General features: G+C 46.7%; 1 protein-coding gene across 1 annotated transcript; it reads right to left on the bottom strand.

Annotated features, from left to right (window-relative positions):
• Positions 1 to 3: 3 nt before the first annotated feature.
• AP2M1 (adaptor related protein complex 2 subunit mu 1) lies at positions 4 to 27,711 on the bottom strand. The gene is given in 12 exon segments (XM_054074427.1): positions 4 to 414; positions 744 to 855; positions 1,002 to 1,099; positions 1,810 to 1,945; positions 2,456 to 2,575; positions 4,920 to 5,061; positions 5,159 to 5,294; positions 9,481 to 9,528; positions 9,530 to 9,563; positions 10,953 to 11,225; positions 16,628 to 16,740; positions 27,595 to 27,711. Coding segments are annotated over 11 exon segments (1,308 nt in total). The 5' UTR covers positions 16,702 to 16,740; positions 27,595 to 27,711; the 3' UTR covers positions 4 to 279.
• Positions 27,712 to 27,981: the final 270 nt, after the last annotated feature.

The following is a 27,981-nucleotide window of genomic DNA, read 5'->3' as shown; positions in this document are numbered from 1 at the left end:
CCCTAGAAAGATCACAAGAGGATGGGAGTTAGACTAGCCCTTCCCCACCCTGGGACGGGGAGCAAGAGGCTGATCGCACTCCTGTGTGCGACTGAGCTCTGAACTTCAGCTGCAGTATGGGTGGTAACCAAGCACAGGCAGGCGAGTCCGCTCCCAAGGTGAGCCACAGGGTCTTTCTGGCATAGAGGGGCCAGGCAGATGTTTTCTCTGGATGTAGTTGAAGACTGAGGAGAGGCGGAGGATGGCTTGGAGAAGAGGGGGCCCGCTAGCCTGCTGGGGCTAGCATCTGGTCTCGTAGATCCCACTCCTGCCAATGTACCTCACCCATTTTATCACATCATGGTCACTGTAGTTCAGCTTTGGCTCAAAGACTTTCAGGTAGCGCACCTTCAGCCCAGAGGGTGCAAACGGGACCTGTTGACAAGGAGAAAGACAACAGAGAGCATTGGAACAGAGTAAAGTGCTCTTAATGTGCAAAAGCCAGAGGATTGCTTGGCTATGCATACAGAAAAGACACCAAGTCCCACTGTTCCCTTCCCTGCTCCCTGCATGCACTGTGACGGATTCTACTAGCTGTAAGGACACTTTTCTTCCATTAGCTTTGCCACCTGGCTGGCCTTGCATTAGGAAGTCACATGGCAGCTTGGGACAGGGAGGACTCAATTCCCGTGAGGGCAGAAGGGACTAGACTGACAAAGCTTCCCCAAGGTTAGCTGCACCCTGGAACGCAGACATGGACTCACCTCAAAGTTCATGGAGATTGGGGGCCGAGCCCACTTCTTCTTGTCATTGGTGGGCAGCAGCTCGATCTCTGCACTGATCTGGGATTCCTTCATTCCAGCCATACGTTTTATCCTATCAGAGAAGCCTCAGAAGTCAGGAGGTGCCCAAGTTTATTCTTCCCTTCACTACACGTGCTCAGGACAGACAGGAGCACTGAATCAACTCTGCTTCCCCAAGTCCTAGCCCTGTAGCACCCCAGACCCAACACACTCACTTACTTCCAGACAATGGCATTCTCACTGGCCTTGTACTTTGCCTTCCCTTTCATACAGATGACTTGCACTCCACTGGTATTGAGGGGCGTTGGGATCCGGACCTGGAAGGTAAAGTCTGGTGAGCAGGGGCAAGACTGCCCCTGGGCATTTTGAGCAGTCTCACAGGGAAGATCACCTGTCCTCAACCCCTTGGCTTTCTCCCTCCCATCTCTGGGCCCACAGAACACCAGCTATCACAAGGAATCCTAGGATAGCTCTCCAGTTTCTTGCTTTGAAATAAAGGTTCAAACACATTTTCAGAATCCAGAACAGTTGTGAGGAAGAGGGCAGAGCTCTTCAGTACAGGCTGGAGGAAATCTGACTAGTGTCAGGCAAATGAGCTCAGGAAGGAAACCAAGGTGGCTGGGGAGGTGTGACTGCACCAGGCTCTAGACAGCCAGGCTTTGTAGCAGAAAGCTTTTCCCAGAATGGGGCTAGCTGCAAAGCTACCCTCAGCCTGTCTTACACAGCTCAGAGCCTGATGTACCATCAGATCATGCAGACAAAAGAACATGAGCCTTTCACAGAGGACAAGACATGAAGAGGACAACTGCCACAGGAAGTGAGGCTGCTGCCAAGGTGGCTGTGCAATCAAAACCAACTTTCATCTCCCTACTCTACAGCAGTTCCCTTGCACAGCACAGCAGCACCACACACCTGAGGGGTATTCACTTCACTCTTAGTCCTGTACAAGCTGCAAGGACTCCATAGCAGGGACAAAGCAGAGGCAGAGTTCCCAGGCACAAGAGACCACAGGTTTTTATTCTCTTACCTCTATCTTCTGGGCCAGCAAGGAAGGTTTGAAATTTGATTTGATCACCACCTTCACTTCCAGCTTGGTCCGACCCACCTCCCGCACCAGTGGGATCACACGGAAGGGAAGGATAATGTCCTTAGTGGTTCGGTATCTGCAGGGGTAGAAGCAACAGTGAACTCTGAGGAGGATTTAACTCCTTTACGGTCTCAAATTGTACGACTTTCCTTAAGGGACAGCCTCTGCATACAGGGAACATCTTAGAAACACCAGCTAGAAAGGGAGCCAAGAAGGAAGTGGCAGTAAGGGCTGTGCTGCACTGGGGCAGCGATGGTTTCTCAAGTCCCAAGTTTTATATCTGGTTCCTGCCAATGGCCCTGTTCAAGGACACCCGTTTTAAACACTAAAAAACAGATACAGCAAGCTAAGGGGTAAGGAAACCCGCATCCAACATTATGGTTGTGGCAAAGAAAACCATGCAGCTGGGCTTCCACCACATCTGTAAGATAAGGATTTGTGGGACAACCTACAGATTCCGCTCTGCAAAGAAGGCAGGCAAGTGCATATTAGGTGCACAAGGGCTGCAAGCTTGCCTAAGAGCACCGACACCACTGCAGCAGCAAGGAGATGCCCACACCAGCCTGTTCGTTCCCCATCACCGTACCTCATGAGCTCAAACTCTCCATCTGGTGGAATGAAGCTGATGCTCCTCTCAGAATCAAACTTGCTGAGCCTCACGCACTGATGGAAAGTGCAGTCATCGATGGCGATTGACTGTTTGCCACTAAAAAAACAAGACAGTTAAGCAAGCGCAAGCTGCAGCCCTGGTGTCTTGTGCAGTCTGCCCAGGCAGAAACTACTCTACAGAGCGCGTTGCCATCACGGGTGTCCAGGAAATGGGTAGGCAGGGAGAGATTTACGGGAGAGCAGCCTCTTGGCTCAGACCTTCCTTGTTTCACCACCACAAAGATTACGTTTTAGAAAGCTCTTTTGAAAGAATTCTCTCCCCAGAGAAGAAAGATTAGAGGAGCACCGCTCTGTCGCAGCCAACACCACAATGCTCAGGCCTGCCAGCCAGCAGCACCTCAGCATTGCAAGGGGAACTTTGCTAGCCCACGTCTTCTTGCAGCACAGTTCAAAGGAGAGAAAACACTTTCCTGTCCACAAAGCTATCACACTGCCACACAGCCAGGAGACGCCAGGTTCAGGGTCTTCCTGTTCAGAAATCTCTTCACAGCTGTCGATTTCCACACTGCTAGCAGGTGGTTGGAATCTGAACCAACGTGCCAAAGACCAGAATACTATTCCATAGAAGCTTATATCTCTCACTTCTAAAAATCTACACAGCTACCATCAGTCCATCTAGGTGCAGAACCTAACCTGCTAGCACTGACCTTGTGCTGGGTTCGCATCTCCAAGAATACCTTTCTTGGTACAGGTTTACAAGGTCAGCCAAGAACTCAGTTGTGTGTAGAGAATGTACAGCAGTGTAGCACTACAATACCTAGGCTGCCTCAGCTGCTGGGAGCAACAGCACAGTCATGCAAGTGTGCTGAGGTAGTCTAAGCACTACAGGGAGGTTCAGCTGTCCTACGAAACAGCAGTAGCTGCACAAATAGGAAGCAGACTGACTCCAGACTGACTGGCTGTTTAGCTACACAATCCAGCTGTGTAGTTAGTGGAAGTTAGTCTTTCCTAATCTGTTGCCCAGATGACAGCCAATGTTAGACAACTAGTTCCCCTTTCTTTGGAAAACTGCTGGGAAAACCCCGCTGCCTAACACTGCTCCAGGTCTCAGGCAGCTTTACTCAGGGTTTGGCATTGCCATATGCTAGATGCCAGAAATCAACTGGCAGCAGCTGTCCCTTCAGGCCATCTCAACTAAGTGCTTCCAGAGAGTAACACCTCCAAGCTCTTGCTCACTGGAGAGCTGCAGCTAGAGAGAATCACCTAGATCCTTGTCCATCTTGCTTCCATAACTCAAGAAAACAGCACATTTACAGGTGAAGGCACTCATGGCACACAAGCTTCGGGACAGCATTAGTGACTCTTCAGAGGCCTATGCAGATGATGTTTTTACTAGAGTCTATCCCCACTGGGCAGCCACCTAACCTCACCCATTTCATCAGCTAGATTCAGGTATAGGAAAGATGGCTTAAAGGTGACAGTGAAATGATAGCTCTTGGCTCGGTTCTGAGGGAAAAGGCAAATAGCAGCTCAGCACCGTTTATATGAACTATCATGGAAAGTGTCTGAGATCCGAGTTACATGCACAAGTCACACAAAGCAAGAGACAGGGGGGACAGCAGAATGCACACACAGCTGAAGCAGATTATCTACCTTCCCAAATCACTGGGGGTCAGCAAAAAAAAAAAAAAAACAAACAACCAAGAGAAACACAGTTGAGTTGCAAATGGTCAGTGAGAGAAAAAAGGCAGTCCCTTTGCTTTCTTTATCTCTCAAGCAAGAAGGCTGGAAAAGGCATAAGACCTGTTTTCAGCTCCAAGGTGTCTGCGTATTGACTGAGGTGCAGCTGGGAAGAAAGGTAGCTGTGCTCCTGGAAGGGATGAGTCTCCAGTCCCCACAGCCACTGAGCAGCTGTGTGTCAGCTGAAAGGGCCTGCCCAGTCTGTCCATTGTTCTAGCTGGTGAGAACAGCCCAAGTAAAGCAGGCCATGGTCAGAGGAATTCCCTCACCATTCCCTGGGAGCACCACTACTGCACCCGATGAGTAAGAGTCTCTCCACTGACTATAACAGCTAGAGACACAGCTCTGGGAGAATTCATCTTGGGGAAGCATTTCCATCTGTGACAACTCCACACTTAACACTATGTTTGAATCTTAACACCTGAAGAGCTCCTGGCACTTGCCCATGTATAGTTGTGACATCAGACACCACAGATGACATCATACCTGCTCACATTAGCCCTGCTGTGGAGAAGCCCTCTGTACTGAGGGCCTCAGGCTGGTAGCCTGCATGACAACTGATGCACCCAGGGGAAAAAATAGCATTAATAGCTGAAGGGGAGAAGAGATGAGCTTTGTCTGTCAGATCAGAAAAGCTACTAAGTGCTGCTCTTTTACAAGAATCCCTGGTGGCATGTGGCTTTTACCCCAATGCCTCTTACCTTTTCCCCGTTTCATCCGCAGTCCCTTTGCCCTGTTTTTCAATTACAATCTTGTCATTCATGCCAAACTTGCACTCTGGCATTCCACTCAGATAACTCTTCATCACCACTCTGCCAGAGACGTGGGCACTCAAAACCTGACCTGATGTAGAGAAGAGCGCAGTTCAGAACGCTTACACAAGTCCCCGCTCACAAACCTCAAAGGGGAGAAAGATGCCAGCTCTACACCTCCTACTTACCCTGGGGAGACATCAAGAGATTCACACTCTCCAGCACATCAAGAAAGAGTTCATTGCGACGATATTTGATCCCTTCACGTCTCCATCCAATCTGTCCAGTCACCTGGCTGGTGATCTGTGACTGCTCTTCCTTAGTCTGAAGAAGAGAAATGACAACGTAGACCTCTAGATGAACTCTAAGACTAAGAAAGCTTCCTCTAAATCTAAGAGAAGTGCTTGCCATTTATTACACACAACTGCTTTCCACACCTACATATGGGTGCCGTTACATACCCCATGATTTGGTCATTCTCTCCTCAATACAATAAATCCTATGCTTAACTCCAAGTTGGTCAGCAAATAATAACAGCAAGAAAGGTTCTTCCATTGCGTCATCTGGTCTGTTATGCTACATCCAAGTGCAGGGAGGCATGGGCTCCACCAATGACATTCAAATCATGTCTCAGACTGTCACATCAATCCATGTTAAGCAGAGAAGCAGAAGACAGGCCAGTTCACTCCCTTATCCAACAGGAGACTCCAGGGTCATGAGACAGCTGGTCCCAAGGACTGCTTCTTAACGACTGCAGCCATTAGAGTTACACACCAACACCATCCTAGCATGCATCTAACAGCATCCAGGCTCTATGTCTCCTAACAGCACTAAGGATTGTGTTGAGTGGCACAGGGAGGTTTCCTACCTGATGCTACAGGCGGGGTCCAGTCACACGCAGAAAGTCAAGAGTAGATGTATAACAGCAAGTGTGGTGCACACAGGGTTAACAGGCAAGCAGGTCAATAGCAAGAGAAGGGAAGAAGGGAGAAAGAGGCAGGTTAGGCTTAAGGCTACCTCAGGACAGGAACAAAGTAGGCCAGCTCATCATTAATTAGCACAAACAAGATGAGGGTCTCTGACCATTAGCAGGAAACCCAGCACTCCTAGCAATGAAATGGCTTTTCAGACTTGGCCATTATGAACCACAGAAACACAAAATAGAGCACAGGGAGTGACAGACAGGCCAAATACCACTCCCAGCAACATTCCTATGCAGAGCAGACTAATGTTGCCATTCCTAAAGCAAGCTCTAGATGTTTACTATGCCACAGATGCCCAGACTATGAGAAATATGAGGCACCCAAGACTGTAGGCATCTTAAGTTTGGGTCCTGTATGAAGTTATATCCTTGTTAATTCTGCTTCTTCCACCAGAACAACTGCAGGACGCAGAAGTGAGTCCTGCCCCAGCAGCCTTGCACTGGGCCCACAGGGTGGCAGTATATGATCTTAGCTTTAAACCAGCAGTGGTTTAGTATCACACATGCTCTTGCCACAGGCACCATCACTCTTTGAGCAAGCAGAGCCATACTGTAACATCTAAGAGAGTTTTACACTCCCCTGCAAACTGCCTAGGTAACTGCTCAACGCAGTACAAAGTACCTCCATTGTTTGTCCCACAAAAAAACCCCCTCCTTATCCAACTTGTTCAATGCTTTGTTCAGGCTTAAAAGAACACATAGATCTAGTACCCTGTTCTCTGGCTTCCAAAGCAACACTGATCATGTGCTGACATTTCCATCTCCTGCAACAGCATCAGTGCCACGAACCTCTACCCATCACTACAGAAAGTGACCAGATGGATCTGGAAGCAGATGCCTGGGGAGTGCTGAAGCTGAAATCGCTGAGCAGCATGAGTGTTCCCTACAGAAGGAACCGAAATTTCTCAGGACTGGGAGCTTCCCTGAACTAGACAAATAAGTCAGCTAAAATGAGACAAGAATATCCAACTTGTTCTTCTCTGTTGCCAGCACGATGACTATGTTAAAAGCACAGCTACCAGCAGATTTCCCAGGCTCTGGCAGCTGGGGCAGCTCTCTCCTCGCTTCTAAGAAGTACTACTAGCATTTTAGCACTATAATATGCCTAAGGTTTGGGGTAACACTGTAACTAAGAGCTGACCACCTCACATTCCCTGAAAACACTTGGCAGGGAAGAAAATTACAACATTCACCTAGTTACTGAAGTCCGGAGAGATGCAGACAGGATCTGAAGAGAGAACCAAGCACACAGAGCACAGCTCCACCTCGAGATTTAAGAGCAGATTTAGCGTGTGCTGGAGGAAGGCGTCAGAATCAATGCCTGCATCAGTCTGGATAAAGGACATCAGCAAGGCCTGCAGTCCTGCTATTTGAGCAGCAGGCTACCTCCTAAGTGAGGACTAGAAATGAAACCATGTTGCACACCACCACCTTTTAAAATCAGTGTGCCATGCTGCCCCATTCCCAGAGCACGGGGGTACTTCCCTTGGCAAGCAATGCAGCAGTATCAGACCCATCTCAAAAAAAACAACAAACCAAAGCAGATCTTGTAGTCCAAGAACCCCAGCCCTGCAAAGACCACAGCAGACAAACAGCATGGGCAGTCAGAGGACAGCAGCTCAGCACATCTCAAATCTTTCATTACGCACAAAGTCAAAAAGTTGAGTTTGAAAAGTCTTCTGTAACTGTGGATTTTGCTCCTAAATTCAGCAGGATACAAGCCCGAGGAAAGCACCACCACGAACTAAGCAGGGATAGAGGGACAGAGATGACAGACCACCAGGTCCCAGATTTTAGTCCAATGTACTGGCTGTTAAGTGAAGGAGGAGGGCAGATGTACTAGAGTAGAGAGCAGACAAGAAAACACGCAAGTACTGTTTCAACTGTTGATCCTGCTGTACTATGCCCGGCGAGGATTATTTCTAATTTTATGAACTGGGCTGCACAAACTTCCAACACAGAGCAGAATAACTGCTTGCTTATGCAAAGCTGGAGTCCAAACTCCTCCTTGAAAATGAAGGACCAAACCTGCTGTTGAATGAAGCAAGATGCTGTGACAGTGGTTTGCACACGAACAGCATACGAATTTGCTAAAACAGACAAAAGCAAAAAAAAAAAAAAAGCAGCTAGGGAAGGAAATGAGGGCAGTAGTTAGTTTTGAGTTTTCCTAGGAACAGGAGCTGATTCAGCTATCTTGAGTGCTGACTGCCCAAAATGTCAGATTGCAGAAGGCCAGAGTGATTTACATCAGAGCTCAGGATGGGAGACTCGAGGCCAGATGCACGCACATCTGGCCACTGATAGACACACACCCTCTTGCAAAACACTATTTGCTGTTCTAGCAGGAAATGTGTGGCTCAGGGGCAGCTTCTCTCTCACCTCCTTCCAGAGAGATGCAGCTAGTTTTGCTAACCAGTAGATTAGAACTTTAAAAAGGAGCTTTTAGGAAGTCAGTGCTGATGAGCAGAGTTGAAACTGAGCCTCCAGTGACTTTGACCTCTGCTTATCCTTAATAAGAATTTGCCAGGCAGGCTCTTGTTTAACACATTCCTTGTTTGTACCTTAGGGCTGAAGTTTTACCCAGATCTCTGCTGCAGACAGCTTCAGCAGAGACTGACTTTCAGCTTTTCTCCTTGCTCACCTGTTACACAGGGGAGAGGATTGAGTTCTAGGCCAAGTCCTCATTATTAGCTGCATAGCTGTGTCAGAGAGACAATATTCCCTGGAGACATGAGATACGAGTCAGTACAACAGTCCTTTGGTTTTCAAAGTTGGAGCATGAGCTGTTTACCAAGACAGGAAGCCTAGCTTTGAAGGTTGTAACCGGGAATAGGATCAGGGCTAGTTTAAAACACATTCCCAGGAATAGTCCAATTTAAGTGCTTTTTCCCCAGGTGCCCTTTATCTTCTAACTCCATGTGAATTTTGTTGCAAGTTTTAATACAATGCCAAACACACAGTAGAGATTCTCACCTTTAACACAAGAAAGCTCAGACTGTACTGATGCTGATCTGCCAAAGATGTTGACAGGCATCAACAGATCATCAGCTTCCAAAGGAAGATCTAAACGGCTGAAGAATACCTCACACAAGGCAGGCATGCAAATCCTGACAGCTCAAAGCACTAGAGGGCTGGTGGAGGAATAGACCTGCTCAGCAAGATTCACAACATATTTCTGTTTCAGCAGGTAGATCTGTTTATCCTCTGTCCAGAAGCTGACACGGACAGAGAGCTTGAAGCCAGCGATCAAGCTCTTGAAGCCAGTGACTTTATATGCAAGGGACTGGCATTATCCTAGCTCAGGGCCCTTCCTCCGCATTTTACCAGGCTCCAGGGAACATGAGATCTCACAAGACACCTAGAATGAGATGCCACTGAGCTGCACCTGGTCAGGGTGTTCTCAACCTACTCTGGTGCTCCAATCAGCACAGGTCAAAATTAAGGTGGCAATTAAGACCATACTGTCTGTACAGGCTTGCAGAAAATTAATCAGCAGATCAGCTCTGTAACACAAATTCCTCTGTTTACCTGACTCTTGATGCCTTGCTGAGTGATGAAGGTCTTCAAGGCCCCTGTTTTCTGAGTTCTGAGGATAGCCAAAGTCCAGATTTCTAGAAAAGGGCAAAAGAAGGTTAGTTCAGAGCCACAAGGTATGAACGTGCCAACCATGCTAACCATTCCTATACGGAGGGCCAATTTGTACATAGACACTGCTTACACACTAAATTTATGGATATGTTATGCTGGAGCATTTCTTGCCAAGAGAGAAGAAACAGTCCTGCTAAAACTGAATTCCTTGTGCAAAAGTTTGGAGAGGAGGGATGATGGAAAGCTGTCCAACTGATGAATTTGCTGTTTTTTAAATAGAACTGCACTTCTGGACTAATATTGACTAGGCATGTGCACAAGGCACATGGGTTTTTCCAAAAACATCCAAGGGACAAGGAAGAGGGTTTATTCAACAGAAGAACAATCTATCTTGCAGCGCTTTCTTTAGGTTTTGATTTTTCTACCAAGATGTAATGAAAATCAAAACCTAAAAAAAATAGCAGCACAGTAGTGACACTTCGGGATGATCACTGTGGGAGAGAAACAGATGTTAACTACAGACAGCAAGTGTACTTAACACCCACTCCTCTCAAGGAGAGACAAGAAGAGGAGATCATAGAGGAGAGAAAGATCTAAGGAGGAGAAATGACCCCTAACATGAATACCAAGTAACACCTACTGCAGCTTTTGATCTCACTGTGGCCTACTAGAAGACAGCAGTGACTATCCAAAGCAGAGAAACAGCAGTCTCTCTATGGGCTCAGAGAACCTATCGGTCACTATGACCCTTAGCTAAGAATCCCAGGAGATACACAAGTTGTGCCTTGTCTGGAAAACAAACTGAAGCATATCTAGTACAAAATGCTCATGTTATGCAAAACAGGGACAGCTCAAGAGCAATCTCCACAGGCAGGATGATATCATGAGCAGCTGAAAGGACACCGTATTATTATTCCATGGGGAAATTCAGAGCTCTCTCACTGGGGGAGGTAGGGCTGGGACAGGGCAGGATGGGTTTTACTGATTTTCTTCCATTTACAATCTGGCCTCGAGAGTTGCAACCGATGGCAGCTTGGGGTGACTGCTACCACCTGGCCACTAGCTGGGCTTGTTGGCCTCAGATGGCTAATGACAGCCCTCTTTATATACCTCTGTATAATAATAGCCCTGCAGCTGCACAGGATCCACTTGGAAGCTGGAGTTCAGTGCCAGCTGCCTCATTTATACAACTGCACGGCTCCCAACACTTCAGTGAAGTAAGCCACAATCAACACAAGTCTATGGGCTTGAGATAGTATCTACGCTTACAGTACAGGTGGCATTAGAAAAGAGAACAAGTAAATTGAAACTCAGTCTCACATGAATAATACCTCAAGGATTATTATTACATCAAACTAAGCTAAGGGCTTTAGAATGACCAAGTGCAATATTGCATAACAGATACACGAAACATCTCACCATCCAGTAGTTCATAGATCAGCACAAAGTTGTTCTTTATGTTCTCTTCACTGATCTTCCCGAAGTAGGCAGTCATCACGTCACACATCTTGTAAAGAAACTCGAATACCATGGCAGCGTTGACATTCTGCTTGGTGACAGCAGCCAGCCAGATGTTGGAACGTTTGACATGGAAGAAACTTGTGCGGGCGATGTTGGTGACAGGCGAGCGTACCTGCTGCCGTGCGTGGATGACATTGACGCGGAAGGCGTCAACGGCATTCCGCCTACGAGATCATCACCAAAGATAAGTTAGCACAGCGTACATGGAAATAAGCTGGCTGCACAGTTCTGTGTATGCAATTAGTCTGACATCGAACTATACATCAAGCTCACTCAGGAAGGGTGTCTGGGGATGTCTAAGAGGGACAAGTGAAGGCTCCAAGCAGTGAGACATTAAATTCTGCAAAAACTAAAGGAGAGGTAACACCACTGGTGTCTAAGGAGCTTGGGACTACAGTGCAACTGTAGTCAGGAGAAGCTAACCTTCATCTAAGAGGAAAAGGAACTTTTCCTTCAAATAATTTTGCTAGTAATCCTGATTGATTTCCATAGCCAGGAACAAACGCCATAACAGGTTATGGCTCAAAGAAGAGCCCGGTTTTGACCAAACAACTAGTTATGTCTACTCTGCATGCCCAGGCCTTCATACCCTTGCCCCAAAGCAAGCTGTGGTCTCCAAGGTTATTTCTCAACGGCAGTTCATTCCACACATACTACTGAGGAAGAAACACTAAAACCCACATGGGTCATCTGACAGAAGTCAGTGCCCAGGTACACCACAGAAGGGAGCTTTAGCTCTCAGATCCACCTCCTCTCCATAACCCAGGCACCATGGAGGGCAGGCTCAAAGCAATGAAAACAGGATTAGGAACAAGGAACATTTTCCTCTCAAGCCTTGCAGGCTTCAGAACAGGTCTCTTGCAGACTGACTTGGGGTCCCCACAGTGCAATGCACTGGTAGCACTGCATTACGTGCAGTAGATGATCCAGTACTATTTATGGTAAAGAGGATCTGCATGGTCCCAAAAAGGTGCTGTGCAGGCTTCCTCTAGCTGCTGCCATCTTTAATCCAAACTGCCTATACACTAGTGACAGGGAACAAGTGCCTCAAGGGTAAACAGGGACATCCAAGTGGCATTCTGGATGCCAGCTCTTCCACATTAGGGTTTCCTTATCCCACAGCTACAAGCCAGGACAAGCCCCGCAAATTATGTTAGTCTACCAATCCTAAGAACACAGGAAGGAAGTCCGAGTACTTTATAGGACAAGACCAAGACTTAAAGCAATAGTTTACACACAAAGCCAAGACTCATCTAGTTGTGCTTTATTACTCTTAGAGACTATGTACAACAGTGGGTCTTCCGACTGCAGCATCAAGGCCGTGGTACTGATTATGCAGAACTATACTTGAGGGCAGACAGTAATAATATCCTTGCAAGCAAGGATACAGGCATACAAACGCTCACAGCATTTAGGGCTGTCAACAGTCCAGCAGACACTTCCAGGTTTGAAAACAAAGTATATTGAAAGGAACATATGCTACCACAGCAGGTGTTTTCTCCTTGAAGGTCTGCATACATATGTAGAAGCTTTATCAGTAAACACGCTCCCCCCACAAGTAAAATTCTGGTTTTCAAATACTTCTCAGTTTTTGTTGCCCCAGAAGACTTGCAAGTTTGAATTAAGAATTTCATTTCTACCTTAGTTTTCCCATAAGTAAGTATTTTAATCTACTATAAATAAAAACAGCTTAAAAGCCCCGCTCCTCCCCTCCAGTAAGCTTTGCAAGGGGAGCTCAGCTTGTTCTGGAGCACTAGCCCTCCCAGCGTCAAATTCTAACCCACTAGAACTAGCCCCAGAACCAGCTACCAGACTGGTGCACGCTAGAGGAGAAGCCTCAGGTGGGTGAAGCTTTTCCAGCACACTAACTGCCCACTGTGCAGTGCCAGTCATGGTCTACCACGCGTCTCTTACCTATTGCTACAGCAGCCAATGAGATGGGATGGACAGAAATGGCGCCAGCGGAGAAAGGAGGAGTGACAGCAACAAGAGAAAGGGTTAGAAACACACACACAAGGCACAATGAACCCAAAGAGATAAGGAGAGACTAAATTAAGCACCCCCTCCCCCTGCTCCTGGGCACAAAAGGCCACAGTGGTATTGGATGGACAGTATCAAGCTGTGGCAGCAATGAAGCCCTCGCGAGACTCAACGCCGACATGCCATGGTCAGGCTGCCAGCATGGACAGACTTGTGTTTGGCTGAATTTTAGGGCTAACTAGGCATTTAGTCCAGATGAGCTGCATCCATACCACATCAGTGACACCCAGTCTGCTCTGCTAACAGATGTGGCAGGCCTTAGAGAGGGAAAAACCCCAAAGCCTCAATCTCAGGCACCTCCTGGGGATCGCAGAGTATGAGGTATGTTCTTCCCAGCCTGCCTCAGAACAGGACTGCAAGTCTGAGTGGGCAATTCTATGACAGTACTTGTCATTTGAAGCTGTCGGGGTTGATGCTTTCTGGCTTGGTCCAGCCAACAGGAAATACAGCAAGTTTGATAGAGCTGGAGCACATCTGGAGAGATATAGCACATCCTGCAGATTCAGACACTGCTCTATCCAGCTTGCTCTTTTCCCTTAAGGATCAAGAGCCATGAAGCCAAAATGATGTATTACAAGCTCAGAAACCAAGTGCCTATTAAGTTTAAAGTGCATGCAGTTTATTATGTAAGCTGCTCACTCTCAGATAGCTTATTTTTGTTAAATAGCTACATAGATAAACGCAGGTAGGTTCTCTCAATGACTACGTCACTGAAGAACAAGGCACTTGAAGACTGCTGTAAAGCCCTACATGGTATCCCTGAATTAAATGCATAGTGCTTTGATTTTTTATTTTAAGAGGCTGCTTATGCATGCAGCTAGCTGCTGTATGAACAGATGCACTACATGCACTAAAGCCATTCTAAGTAGCAAGCAAAGGAAGTCTAAGTTTTGTGATACTTCTGCCTTTTCTACCTTTAATAAAGTCCAGGTAAGGGTTTCTTCATTGACTGTCACTTTGCTCATAAACATTTGAGCTAGCATATGCTTATTTAGACCCGTAAACTGTGCAAGGGGAGGGGTTCTCATAACCACAGACAAACTTTAATCTCTCCCAACACATAGGTTGAAGTTTCAGAACACCAAAGGGAAGTGCCAAGACCAAGGAGTCTTAAGGACCAATCACTTGGAGCCTATATGAAAACACGCAGCAGCTACAGTCATTTCCCATTCAACCTACCTCCCAACAGGCCCTCAGCACTCCAGATCTATCATTTAGGAATTAAAACTATATAGCGTTCTAGAAATCTATCTCCTTGCTGTTTGGTTAGAGACAGAACTCCCACAGAGTTGAGTACAAGCTACAGTATCACAACTATTCCTTTGTCTACCTCACTCTGAAGGTTAGGATACTATGAGCTCTAAAGTAGAGCTGGTACTGAGGCTAATGTTCAAAACAGGAAATGGTAGCTTTCCAACTTCACTTGCTTGCTGTACAGATGAAGATTCTCAGTAATTTGATTACTCCACAAGATGAGACACAGCCATTTTAAGACAACTTGGTTTTATAAGGTTACACATCTAAAAGATTCTGAACCAGGTTTCAAGGCCTGTTTCAGAAAGAATCCAACACCTTGGGGAGCAAGCTTGACTAATAGCCAGCATCGGTTCCAACTATGTCACAAGACCGACACTTCCACAGGAACTGAATAGAGGATTTTCACTCGGGGAACACCGACTCCTTAAGTCCCAGAGCAAACACTTTTTGCCAAATGAAAAAATTTAAGATAGAATCAGGCAGGAAATCCCATTTTCCGGTTTTGCCTGGCCAGCCAGCAGGAAGTACTTTATCATGTCACTCACTTTACAAGAGGAACTAGCCAAGAGAAAAAGCTATAGAAGGTCACCACATTACAGATAGTTACTTCACTTCCCAGTTTACATCTCCATAGCCAGAATGCCCTTTAAATTAAGAGGCCTTCTTGAATAAACACCAGTTTGAGCGCAATCTCATCTTTAAGTGATTAAGTTTGCAATCTACAAAAACCAAAATTTTGCCATAAATTGCAGTAATACCATCCCTAATGCCCCTGCTACATATTCTCATGTTTACTCACAATCCAGACTGGCACAGCTCAGTCACTGTGTTCCTATTCCTTAAGGGAACTTCACAAAAGTCCAATCAGGCAAACGAATTGCTCTGAAGAGCTTCAGCTAACAAGTATTCAAGACTGAAGTGAGTTAGTATAGCTGAGGAGAAGCAAAACTTTGTAGCCAGCAGTTTTCTGCTTCAGAAATACAATGCTTTCTTGGCTCAATTCTGTGTTAAGTCCTGGAATAACTTTATCAACCTTAGAACAGGTACTTCACTCTGCCTCAGCTGACTTAGAAGAAGCCAAGATATTTAAAGCTCATCAGGCGAGGCCTTACTACACACACTGTATGGACAGCTATTCCACCAACAAAACAGTGCAAGCCCTGACTAGACTCTAGTTCTACCTAAACTTTCAACCTCCACTAGACAATCCACGACCAGAAGGGACAGGCTCTAAAGACTAGAGCAGTGGAAAGGCTGACTGGCTTGACAGTTTGTGATTCATAGCAACAAGTTATTTTGCAGCACATCCTACCACCATTCATTGCAGAGACTTGGTACAAACTATTTGTTCCTGAACTGCTCAGAAGGATCTTTCTCATCGGACTTTAATACCTACCACAGCCCTGCTTCCATTAGCTATGATTTAACTCTGTTAACTTCAATTATGAACTTCCACCTAATGCCTCCGAGTAATGAAAACCCACTAGGAAAAGCAGTGTTGCGCAAGAAAGTCACTTAAAGTTTTCAGTCCAAGCTGCATCACCACTTGATATCGGGTTCCTTGCAGCACTATCCACTGCCTATAAGACACTGAGTTTTTAGTAAGGTGCCTTCTGGGAATTAGCAGCCTGGGGATAGGACAGATCTAGTCTAAGTGAACATCAAAACACTTGTGTGAAGTGCAATGAGGCACCTAGAACCCACTGAAGGCTTTCAGTGCTTCCCACAACTTTAATTACTCAATGAATGTAAGCTTTTCACATACAAGGCTGCGGGACAGCATGCCAGCTTTTAGTGTACGGCCCCAGTTACTATGAGTCTGCTTGGAGACATAATTTTCCAAGACTATAGGCAGCCTCCTGCATGCCTGTACTTGATGCCAGATACCTGTGGCTGAAACTAATTCAGAGCCCTGGTTATAGTGCGTGGCAGGTAATTCCCACACCACCGCTCCCATCAATTTTAAACAATGACAGTGAAGCTGGTGGACTCTTGTAGCAGCAGCCCACCCTGCCAAAGCATTTGGAGTTAACAGCCAGATCTCTACCATCTAAAAGAAAGTCCCAGGTTTGCCTACAGACCATCCTTCATTAACATCTGTAGGTGACCAGGGCTTAAACGTTTTTCTGAACTAAGCCCGCAGAGCAGCAAGTTGAGTTGCAGTTTTACATGCATGCACAGCTAATGCAGAACAAAGCAGCTCTGGGTTGTTGCCTGCACCAAAATGAGACAGAAATGCAAAGGCTAGGGATGCAACAGAAGCACTTACCCAATGTCATCCCGGTAGACTCGAGAGATTAAAACCTCTCCTTTGTGATTATAGATGAATAAGCCTCCGATCATGATGGAACTTTAGTCTTCTCTTCCCATGTTGCTTAAGACCTGAAGCAAGAGAGGACACATATCAGCAGTTTGCACGGCAACAAGCAGTACAGCAGGCAGAGACTTTGACATCTGCTGGCTACTGGTCAGGTCACAGACACCTTTTGTCACACACATCCTCAACCAGAAGACAATTCTTACAATACCTGTGCTGGTGAGGACCTGACAGCACACATCTTGATGTCACAAGAGTAATGACCTCCAGCAGATTGCAGAGAGGCACAAGTAGAGGGCATGCTCAGAGACATTCCTGAAAGTCTGATGGTATGGGCTACTCCACCTGATTTATGTTGTTATAGCTGGTCAGGCTAGCACATGGCTGAGGCCCAGTGGGGCCCAATGGGGCAACTGGAGACTCCGGAGCAGTCAGGCAGAAGAAAGTCGGGAAGAAACTGCCTGCCTCATGCTTACATCCAGGAGGGTACAGAGCTCCTTACTTAAAAGGCTATCAGAAACAATGGTTTGCTTTGAAGAGGGGGGAACTAGCCTTATTGCTGTGGTAACAGATTATACTTTTTGATCTGCTGGGATTTCATATGGAAAAGTGTGCGTTCCCAATGCACAGTACAGACTGTATGTACCACAACAGACCTAAGCCCTAACTACGTGCCAGCCTCTCCAGATCAGTGTTCCCTCATGTCTGCTGCAGAACTGCCCCTCGGGGACACACCAGAGGAAGGACTTCAGGAGGAAGCCCATTGGCAACCAACTGCCTTGTTCCAGAACCACAGGAATCCTGACTGAGGCCCATCTGAGTTCCTGAGCTTGTCTGAAGCAACTTCAGAGCTCAGGTTTAGGTGAGTATGTACAGCTACCATGCATCCTATAACACTAGGCTCTGTGACTGCAATTTGTAGCCAGGACTGAAGCTTAAAATTAGCACTGAAACATCAGGCTTATTTCTCATTCCATTTATCAGCACGGGTGGCTTAAGCCTTAAGTATCAGCAGTACATGGCCTACTCCTGAACGTGAGAAAAACACAGACCTAGAACTAAAGGCAAATCAAAGACCTTTTATTTCTGCTCTGAAGTGCCTATCTCCCCAGTGACCGAGACACAAATCAGATACAATTCATGGTTAGTCTTTCTGCATGCAGGTCACCCCAGTGTTTGAGATCTCATTAAGCCTATCGCTATCCAGCAGCGGTTCTTAGCAGCGAATACACCTTACTTTATTACTGCTTTTACATTTTATACAGCAACATTAACAGCCTTTGCTGATCCAGCAGCAGTGCTAGGTAACACTTCAGAGTCCAAATTGAGAGCAGTCTGGCCACAAGTTGCCACTGGAGTGGGATATCTTAGACACACCCCACTAACTGGGGGCTAGTGCCTCAGAAGTCACCCTTTTAAACTGCTCACCTTCTCTCTTTTCAGAGGAATATTGCTCCTAAGAGGGCTACAAAGCTGGCTACCATTATTGGTGCAGAAGACTTTAAAATACACAGCTGCTTCACCAGATCCCATTCCTGTAGTCGTACGCACCCTATTCAGTTAGGTCCAAGTCATAATACCCTCTCTAGCAACTGCTTGGCTGGCTTAGTATGGAGAAGAGCACTACAATTGCGATGGGGCAAGCCTCGGGACCAGCTCTTGTGACAATTACATTGGTATTTTTCAACTCCAGCACTGCAGAGCACTAGATAACCAGCCACCTCCACACTGCTACCAGAGAGGGTTAGCCTACACCAACTTGTCTGGAGTGGGTGGGAAGGATAGGGAGGGGCGAGTCTAGAGACAGGCTGACAGTGAACTGATAGGAGTGTGCTCAGGAACACAGTAAAAATGAAGTTAAAGTGACCTAGCTTCAGATCATCTCAAAGGCCAGAGAAAAAAGGATACAAACCCAATACACACATTAGAGGGATAAACGGACTCCCAAGGTGGAAGCTGGGAATATTAAGAGTAACATTCTCTAGAAGTTATGTACGAGAAACTGAAGTAGGTGCCCATTTCAAGGAACTACTGCACTAAAACAACATTTATAGTGCAGCCTCTACTTTTAATTTCAGAAAGACAGAAAAAAAAACTTTACATTTCCATAAGCCTTTACACCAACAGTTCTAGCCACGCCTAATGAGCCCTCAGAGAGTAACATTACACATCCTTCTCCGCTATAGGTCCCCTGCCACCAGATGGTTGCTTTTGCTCATTAAAAAGAAAAAGAGAATAAAAAAAGTCAGTTGATAAGTCGAAACAGAGAAGCAGACAGATGAGCAGTTTTCCCAAAGCTCACTAGCAAGCTTCCTGGCGTTTACTTCCACATCCTGCTGTTGAGCATCTCTGGCTATTCGCAAGCTGCCTCCTGCCGCTTGTCAGTGGCTTCATGATGTCTGAGAGCCCATCCAACACAGAAGATGTTTTCAAGTATGTTTTTCTTTCATTCCCATTAGTGGCACTTTATAACTTCAGAATAAAAATACTTCATTTACTTCCAGGATAAGTCTCTGTAACCACACGTTAAGGCAGAGGCAGCACACAGTCCGAGATTCCCATGCAGTTACAGAATGGGAAAAGCCTCCTGCAGCTGCTCACCATCCCGTGGGGGGGGATGGAGCTACACAGTGCAGCTGGCAGCACGGCCAGCATCCCCATGCCAGGAGACAAAGACAATCCTGTTGGTCAACAGAACAAAATCACTTCTCAGATTTAAGGAGGTGACTGTGCCACAGGCTCATGGCTACTTACATGAAACACAGAGCCCTAGCAGGCATGCAGACCACTGAAAGGTGATGTGCAGGGCTAAATTCCAAAACATGGAGAATATCTGTTTCAATACAGTTGCCCCACAAAGTCTGGCTGATGCTGAAGCTGTAATTCAGGGAATATTTGAAAGGTCATTCACACAGGCCAAATGTTGAAAAGAAGTGAGAACAGTTATGACAATGAAAGCAACTCGTTGTCTGCCCTAGGAAATTCTTTCCAAATTAGTATTTTTTTCATTCCAGCTGAGAGACAAGGATGTCTTTTCAGACTGCTACAGTGCTGGCTTCACCATTCAAACATGGACTACTGTTACCAAAGGTGAAGAGCAGCTTTTGCATCCTCTTTAAGACTTACATTGTACAGAATAGTTTCTTGGAAGCTTACGCAACTGGTCAAAGCTGGATCATATGAATCCTACAAGCCCTTTCCAGAAGATTCCTAGAAAGCACATTCTAGTCTTAAAAAAAAAAAAAGAAATCTCCCTCTTTGGTTTTAATGCCGCTTAAGTTATTTGTTTCACTATTTTTAGCACAAAGGAAATGTCTGCTTTGACGTGCAAGAGGATCAGACACACAGCATATACAAGACAAAGCTTCTTGCTAGCGTGACAAGCCAATTGCTTTCTGAAAAAGCCTTGATTTGAATGACTCTGAAACATGCAGAAGACTGCTAATCAAGCTTCATGTTGGAAATTAAAAGCTGTCTCTTGGGAAGATCTACAATCTTTACATGTCATAGGTTAGAACATACTCTGTAACAGCTTCACTGAAGTTACTAGCAAAATTATCAGCATTTTTAATTGCATCACAGTACTAGGCAGCAATTGACTGCTTGCTTATCTTAGTAAAAACATGTTAGATGGAGAGTAGATACAGTGTAATTCAAGTGCTTAGTCTTCAAAGAATTCTTTGTCAATGCAAAGAAACACAAGGCTTCTCTCTTACACAGAGAGCTGAGCTCAGGCTTCAAACTTCCCATGCACGGTTAGCTCCTAACATAACCAGCATCATTTGCACTCGGTGTCTTGTCTCCAACGTCAGCAGTGAAAGGACAGTCAGATAATAGTGAGGACAGGTCAAGAAAACAGTCCCCAGGAGATGACCCTGCAATGGTTTATCTATTTTAGAATGGATCAGTAAATCTCTTCAAAGCATTTGCCCAGTTCCCTCTCAAATCTCTGCAGCAGCAGCAGGTCATAGCAAAAAAAAAAAAAAAAAAAAATCTACAGTTTTATACCCAGAGTATAAAATGCTTTCCTTTCTGTTTTAAGCCTGCTTTTTCTTCCTTCACCCAGGTTTATTTAATGGCCTCCAGTTCAAGTGCAGGAAGAGGCAACTAAGAACTAGCCCCCATACTCTACAATCCGCTCAAAGTCAGAAAGGGACAGACTGTGTGCAACATGAAGCCCTGAATAACACCAGAGGAGGTAGTTTCACTTACTACAGACTTAACGACAGTACAAACCTTTTGCTACACCCTCATCTAATGACATCAGGGACCAATGAGGCCTCAAGTGCATGAGATATTTAACCCAATTATAAGCAGACCTTCTTGCTCCACTCAATTTCCGCAGTCCAGCATCTTGAAGAGTTCCAGGCGTCACAAGCACACACAGCACAATGGCATTGACACTGCTCACGGCAAATTCATTACGGTGCAGTGCCGTCCTCTCCACCAGCCTTCACCAGCTTGCCCACAACAGAAGTTCAGGGAACACTGACAACATTCCCATCTGCTGATTCCTGTCTGCTGCTCAAGCCTTGCATGACATCCCTCCCCGACACAAGATAAGAGTGACTGCACTCCCTCCCTGCTGCAGGGTTACTTCCATCAGCTAATGGAAGCAAGTCCACACAGCTGGAAAGTCAAGAGATGGAAAGACTAGCCCAGAAATATATGAACAGATGAGAAGAAAGCTACACAATGGGCAGCATGCAGTAGAAAGTTGCTTAAAGCTTAGCAAGAAGAATGTCTCTTTAAGATGACAATGGCTCTCCTTGAAGTGGCTGTAGTTAAAATAAGCCTGCTTTGTTTTGATCCTGATTTGTGTTCCACAGATACTCTTTTCAACTATGTCAAGGTTAGGCTGTGATCAGAAAGAGGTTTTTAGTGGTAAAGTTCAGAATTGGTATGATCTTCCCGGTGTTTTAAATAATGAATAGTTTCCTTCTCAGATCAGCTTTGAAAAACGAAGATCCTAGTGCTTGCAATGGTTAAGAACTGCAGGGAGTAGGGCTCAAATTAATCTGAGCCTGACATTCAGTGACTCACAGCTGCTCGAATCAGAAGGCCCCAGAATAAAAAATCTACCTCAGGAGAAGGGTTCATCTGCTCACCGTGCATAAGCAACATGACTCAGAAAGCTTCCCGGCATTGCTCAATCAGCTTTCAATGACTCATTCTGCTCCTCTCCACGGTCAGCCTTTTTCTAGGGAGCTTGCCCTGCACTGATTTTGAGTTTCCTCAGGCTAATAGCTCACTGCAAGACACAGTTTAAGAGCAAAGCCTATCAATTCCTCAGCTGTTTGTCACTAGGTGCCTGGAAACCAAGATGACTCTAGCTGATGCCTTTGGCTTAATGGTCCACCAACTGCACCTTCAGAGCTCTGCAGCTCTGCTCCTTCTGTTTCACTAGCTTGAACATATGGCAACCCACTCCACACTGCTAGATACAGCCCTGTTTTCTAGTTATAGTATGGATGGATTTATTCTAGTTAAGACACAGAGATGGTCCACATGTATGCTGAATTCACACCAGGTGGTGACTAATCACCTTAATTTAGGAACAAGCCCTTTCCCAACAGGCACTACATTCTTTAAGGAGCTAGCTACTGGGGTAGGAGTGGGATCTGACATCTGAATGCTGCTCCTACCAATATCTAAGGCCAGTACGCTTCCTACTCTGCATTCCCATATACTTCTATTTCAACCCATAAATAGAAAGGAAAAGGGATAATAAAGAGCATCATAGACAGATGAGATACTGACACATGCTTATAAACCCACAAGGAGTTAAGGTTACACGCAAATGACTTTCCACCCTGAAAATGCTAGCATTATGGTGCACCTTTATAGCAACTGTGACAATGTTACAACATAAAGACAGCCAGCTACAAAAAACCCAACATGTATAAAAATGAAATGCTAGGACTGGGATTCGAATGCATTTCAGTAGTTACGTAACTGAAAAGTGGCAGGATTAGCTGGACCTACAGTGACTGACATAAGGTGCACCTTCTAACAAGAATCAAGCGCACTTATCTCAAGTCATGTTACTGCCCATGCTGTGCAGAAGATGTGCATTAGGGAGCATCCCTCTCTCAAACCATCATGACACAGCAGACGAAGCCCCAGCAGCCACCGCAGCAGGTTTGCTGCAGATCACAACCAAGGCAGTCCAGAGAAAGGCAAAGATGCAATCAAGCATAGTATTTCCAAACCTGTTTTTGTCTACCAATTCCACTACACATGGAAAGTACTCTACTTATTAGGTCTAACCTAAAGACAGGTGGTTCTCCAGAAGGCATCAGACTTTGCCCTTTCAGACCTATGTTGGCCACACACTTGGGATGTGTGGAGCACAAGCTTGGGCAGGAGGATCCTGTTCCTGGGCTGGTGGTACCTTCACATATTCTGGGATGTAACGAGTGGCTGAGCTGGGAACTACCCAGTGAGGTGATGCACTAAACCTGCATTTAGTAAATGGAGATTCAACAGCCCTCCCGCAGCATGGAAGAGCCCAACCTTCCGCTTCCACCGTCTCTTCATGGGTTCTGACACAGAAGAGCTGTAGAAAAATGAACAACATACAACACAGAGCTTTCTTAGACTAATCGAGGCAGACTAACAAGCACAGTTTGTTCCCTCTGCAGCAGTTTCCAGAAACACCACAGCAAACAGTTGTCCCCAGTGCATTAACATCTCATGGCTTTTCTACCCAAAAAGCCACAGCATCACACCAGTAACAAGACCCCACCGCAGTACCAGAACCATCTCTTCATTAGGGTCTGAAAGACAAAGTTGAATTCTAACCTATATCCCATACACACAGACATCCAAATAAGTTATTTTCTCCAATATATTTGTCCCATAACCTGAAGTGTTTTGCGTGGCACCTCGCAGACCATTAATCCACCCCTGCACCAGCAGCCACAGTACTAGCTTCAATCCCACACCACAAACTCTGGGACATAGTTGTCTGTCTTCTTAACTGTATCTGCACAAATTAAAACAAAAAAAAATTAAGAAGTTGACTTGCTTAAAATTCACTGCTTAGGAAAAACAGTGAATTGTTGGTCAGTTTTCAGTTGTGGTACAAGGCAACATGGCTGCAGTAACTGCAGCTTCACAGCCAGGCAAGGGATGCTTGTACTACCTCCAAAAGAATGAAGTACTGCCTGGAGGAAACATGTCATTAGCAATGTGTCTACAGGATAATGGTACTGGAGCTACCGTAAACTTTGGGTTTATACTGGTATTTTGGCCTCCGGAAAGAGAAAATGCAGTTGTCTGTAGCCTCTCACAGCAGTTTCTCCAGGTTCAGTGCTGGCAGAAGATGCTGAACACTTGAGCCAGGCCTGTCTGCTATCATGGCAGGTCTGCTCAGCAAACCCTCTGTTTTCTCTCCAAGGTGCAGTGATAACATGGCAGCTCAAGAAAAAACACTGAGGAGCAGCCTGACAGCAGGGACAGTTCTTACGCTGCCCTAACCACGTAACTACAGCTTCACCAGCCAAGCACCAACAGCCTCAGGGTGTGGCCAGCGCTGGCAGCATCCAGATAGCACCAAGTACATTTCGTCCACTCATTTTAAATGATCAGCTGTGTTCTACTAAGCCAGCTGTGCAGGTGCTATTCTTACTACAGAGACACTTGTCCAGAAGAGAGTCTAGCATTACAGTAAATAAGAATGCAACATGGTCTGTCAGTTACCTTCAACTCAGCCGTTGCCACAGCAAGCCACCAAGGCTCTGTCAGCAAAGCTGATGGGACTCCTGCTCATCTGCAAAGCCACTTTGGCCACAGCCCCACTGTGAGACAACCTGTTGCTTCATTGAGTTTCCTGTGCCATCTAGTACAGGGTACGAATAAACACAAGATGATCAGCAGTGAGGCCAAGATTCAGCTACTCTGGGTTCTGTCACCCCCTTTATGGGGCTAGAAGTTACCCACAGCATAGACATCACTTAGCTTCAGCGAAAACAGGAATGCTTATTTCTCTAATCTACACAGCACATCTAGGAAACAGCACCCACAAGTCAGTTCCTAAGCTGGTGTAAAGCACCAACCCATTTAGTAGTCTATTAAAAGAAAGTTTGGGTTCTGACTTAACAGTAAGACTTCTGTGCATTAATGAGCTTATCTGACTAAGCAGTTCAAGGTACATTAGCTGCTGGAGTTCTCAATCAGGAAGAAACCAGGAGAGGTGCTGCCACTCCCACCCAGAGGGCTGAGGGGAAATCACCAACTGTAACGATTTCTGCATTCTAGAAATCAGCATGATCTTGGACAAGTGACAACATATGAAGCGCAGTGAGATTAGTCAGGCTGCTCTGGCACACCAAGTTATACAGAAAACCAGTCCTTTCGGGCCAGTGCTAGCCATTATCAAACCAAAAGGCTTAAGGCTTACAGAGATGTCATCACCCCAACTTAATCTGAGCATCTAAGCTTTGCTTAGAGGGCTGCATTAGCCACTTTCCAAGAGGCCATGGGCTGCAGTTGGTTTGAAACAAGAGTAGCTGCAATCACTTCATCCTGAGGACGACAGGCTGCATAATTTAATTAAGAGACATAGCATGAGCTAAAGAGCTACTGAGATAAACCGATCAGTTTCAGAGAAACCATTTCTATTTTAAACCCAATCCCATAAATCCCCATAACCAGTGGGCAAGAAGAAAAGCACGTTCAATTCTTACCAGGCTCTCCTCCCACAGTCTTCTGCAGGCCATACTGCACACAGTCAGTCTAAAAAATAATAAGACCTAAATACAGACACAGGGAGACACGAGAGCCTCCCTTACTCTGGTAAAACATCACAGGAAACGTGTATAACAAACCTTTCCACTTTACGAGTCCAACATTATCCAAGGAGCCCAATGTCTCCTTCCATTTCTACCAGTTCTTCCAAGGCAGTTTTAAAGACAATTTGAATCAACTTCTAGTGCTCTTCACTCTTGAGCTAGAAACCTGAAGAGTGACTTGCTTTCTATTCATCTTCTAATGGAAGAGGTTAAAAATACGGACTGCAGTCTGAGTAAGAGCTTATATTCTGCAGACCAGTCATGGCTCAGGTGCCCTGACTTGGCATTTCTCTCTCTGCTATTACTGTGGAGCAGATAACTATATTTCACATTCTGCACTTCAGCCTGCAAGCTTTTAACTAAGCTGTCAACATCCTGCTGAGATCAAAATTATACATGGTTTGCTTGTACCCTTCAACTCTGTAGGTCATTCACTAAATGAGAGGAGCTGACTCTGCCACACAGACTGCTTATGTTTTGGCACCCCAGGCTGTACTTCTGTGCACCCTCCAGTTAACCCTATGAAGCTATGAGATACCCCAGTGGTCTTCAATAGTGCAACCTTAGAAAACCACTGCACGACACAGTGCTGTGAAAGTCAGTCTTGGCTTTATCATTTCTTGATGCAGGGATGAGACAGGATAAGTTTAACTAGGATCACAGGAAGTGTCTTTACAACGCTCATTTTGTTTAGTGATTGTTTCCATTCCATAAAAAAAAAAAAGAGATATTATCATATTAGGCTGCATTTTCAGTCATCCATGCCTAAAGAACTTAAGATGCAACCCCTCGCAGCCCCAAGACTCAACCCTACAAAGGCCAGAATTGTGCTCTTTCAGGAGGAGGAAAAAGCCAGATGTAATACCCTTCAAGGATGTCTCAAATGCTCTCCCTGAAAGAAAACATGGCCAGTTTGCAGTCCAAAGAACACCAGGTATCTTTGTCACTAGATGTCAGTAAATATGGCACTTCCTACAGAACTGAAATGATGCCTCTCTTCTGGCAGGGAAAATATGGAAGGAGGCAGTTTGGCAGCACCTCGTCAGATTAGAGATTGTCCCGGTGAGAAAAACTCACAGGGACAGGTACAGCTTTTACTACAGAAAATAACAGTCACTACAGCTCTGGTAGCATTCAAACAAACGTTACCCAACAAGATACCACAGGAGCCCATACACAGTCAGAAACCTGCAATACGCAGACTTATGAGCCGCAGAAGCCATCCCGACTCACCTATCTGGGAAAGTTCCAGGCTCAGATTTTGGCAGCCTGAGGCTAAAACTTGACAGCAGCTTTGTCATACTAAAGCAAGCAGAAAACAGATCACGGAATCCTGCAGCTTGTAGGGAGAAGACTAGATCAAAAGCGAGTCGTTTCCTAGGGGGGAGAGAATTCAGCTGTGCTGGACGATAAACACAGGCTGCGCTTCCTGCAGCTTCACTGAACCCAAAAACCTAACCGAGGGAAGACTGGAAGTGGAAAGGCGTCTAGAAAAGCCGTTGGACAAAAGCCCATTTTAAGCCTCGGAACAAGTCCAGTTTAGCATCAGCAGCGCCGCGTTCTGCCTCTGCAGGTTTCCCACGGAGGAAGCTAGGGGGTGCGAGCCGTGACCCAGCGAATTCACGCCGGTACCGGCAGCACGGATCGACAATTCGCGGGGAAGCTCCTGCCCGCTCCCGCTCCCATCCCTTTGCCACGGCTGACCCGGTCCAGGGGCGCAGCTCTTCCCGAGCCACCCACAGCCCGACCTCGCCCCCACCCTCACCCGGCCCGAGGGTCGCAGGTACCGCACACGCACAGCTCATTAACACAAGCAATTAACAAACCCTCTCGATGGGCGAGCGGAGGGTCCGCTGGGCGGGGCGGGGGCACCTCCCCGGGACTTGGGGAAGCCGGCGGGAGGGAACGGGAGCCCTCAAGGGGGGGAAGGGGAGCCCAGACGAAGAGAGGAGGGGTGGGAGCGCCCCCACGGCGGGGGGAAGCCCTCACGGCGACCCCGCTCCCCTCCCGCGCCCCGGGAGCCGCCACCACCAGGGAGCGGCTCTAGAGCGGGCCCCGCCGCCCGGAGGAGGCAGCGGTCGGTCCACCCGCCCCGCCGCGGAGCAGCAGCCCCGAAGCCCTCACCTGCCACCACCGCTCGCCGCCCGCCGCCCCGCGCCCAAGATGGCGGCCGCCGCCCCCCGCCCGGCCGCGCCCCCACTCCGAGCACTGCAGCGCCGCGCGGCGCATGCGCGGCCCGCCCCGCCGCGCGTGCGCTGCTGGAGGGGCGGGAAGGACAGAGGGCCCAACCGCTGGCGCGCAAAGCCTGCCGGGAGATGTAGTCCCGCAGCGCGGAGCGCGCTGGGAGTTGTAGTCCGAACAAGGGGAGCTGTACTGCTCCCGCAGCTCTTCCCCTCCGCGGAGCTGCGGCTTCCCCGGTCCCACGCACGGACACCCCCGGGGCTGCTTTTGGGGACTCTGCACCCATCTTTGGGGTCTGTGCATCCATTTTTGTGGTCTCTGGGATTGTTT

Source organism: Cuculus canorus, chromosome 9 (assembly GCF_017976375.1).
Source record: "Cuculus canorus isolate bCucCan1 chromosome 9, bCucCan1.pri, whole genome shotgun sequence".
NCBI lineage: Eukaryota > Metazoa > Chordata > Aves > Cuculiformes > Cuculidae > Cuculus > Cuculus canorus.
This window is presented reverse-complemented; position numbering and strand designations above follow the sequence as displayed.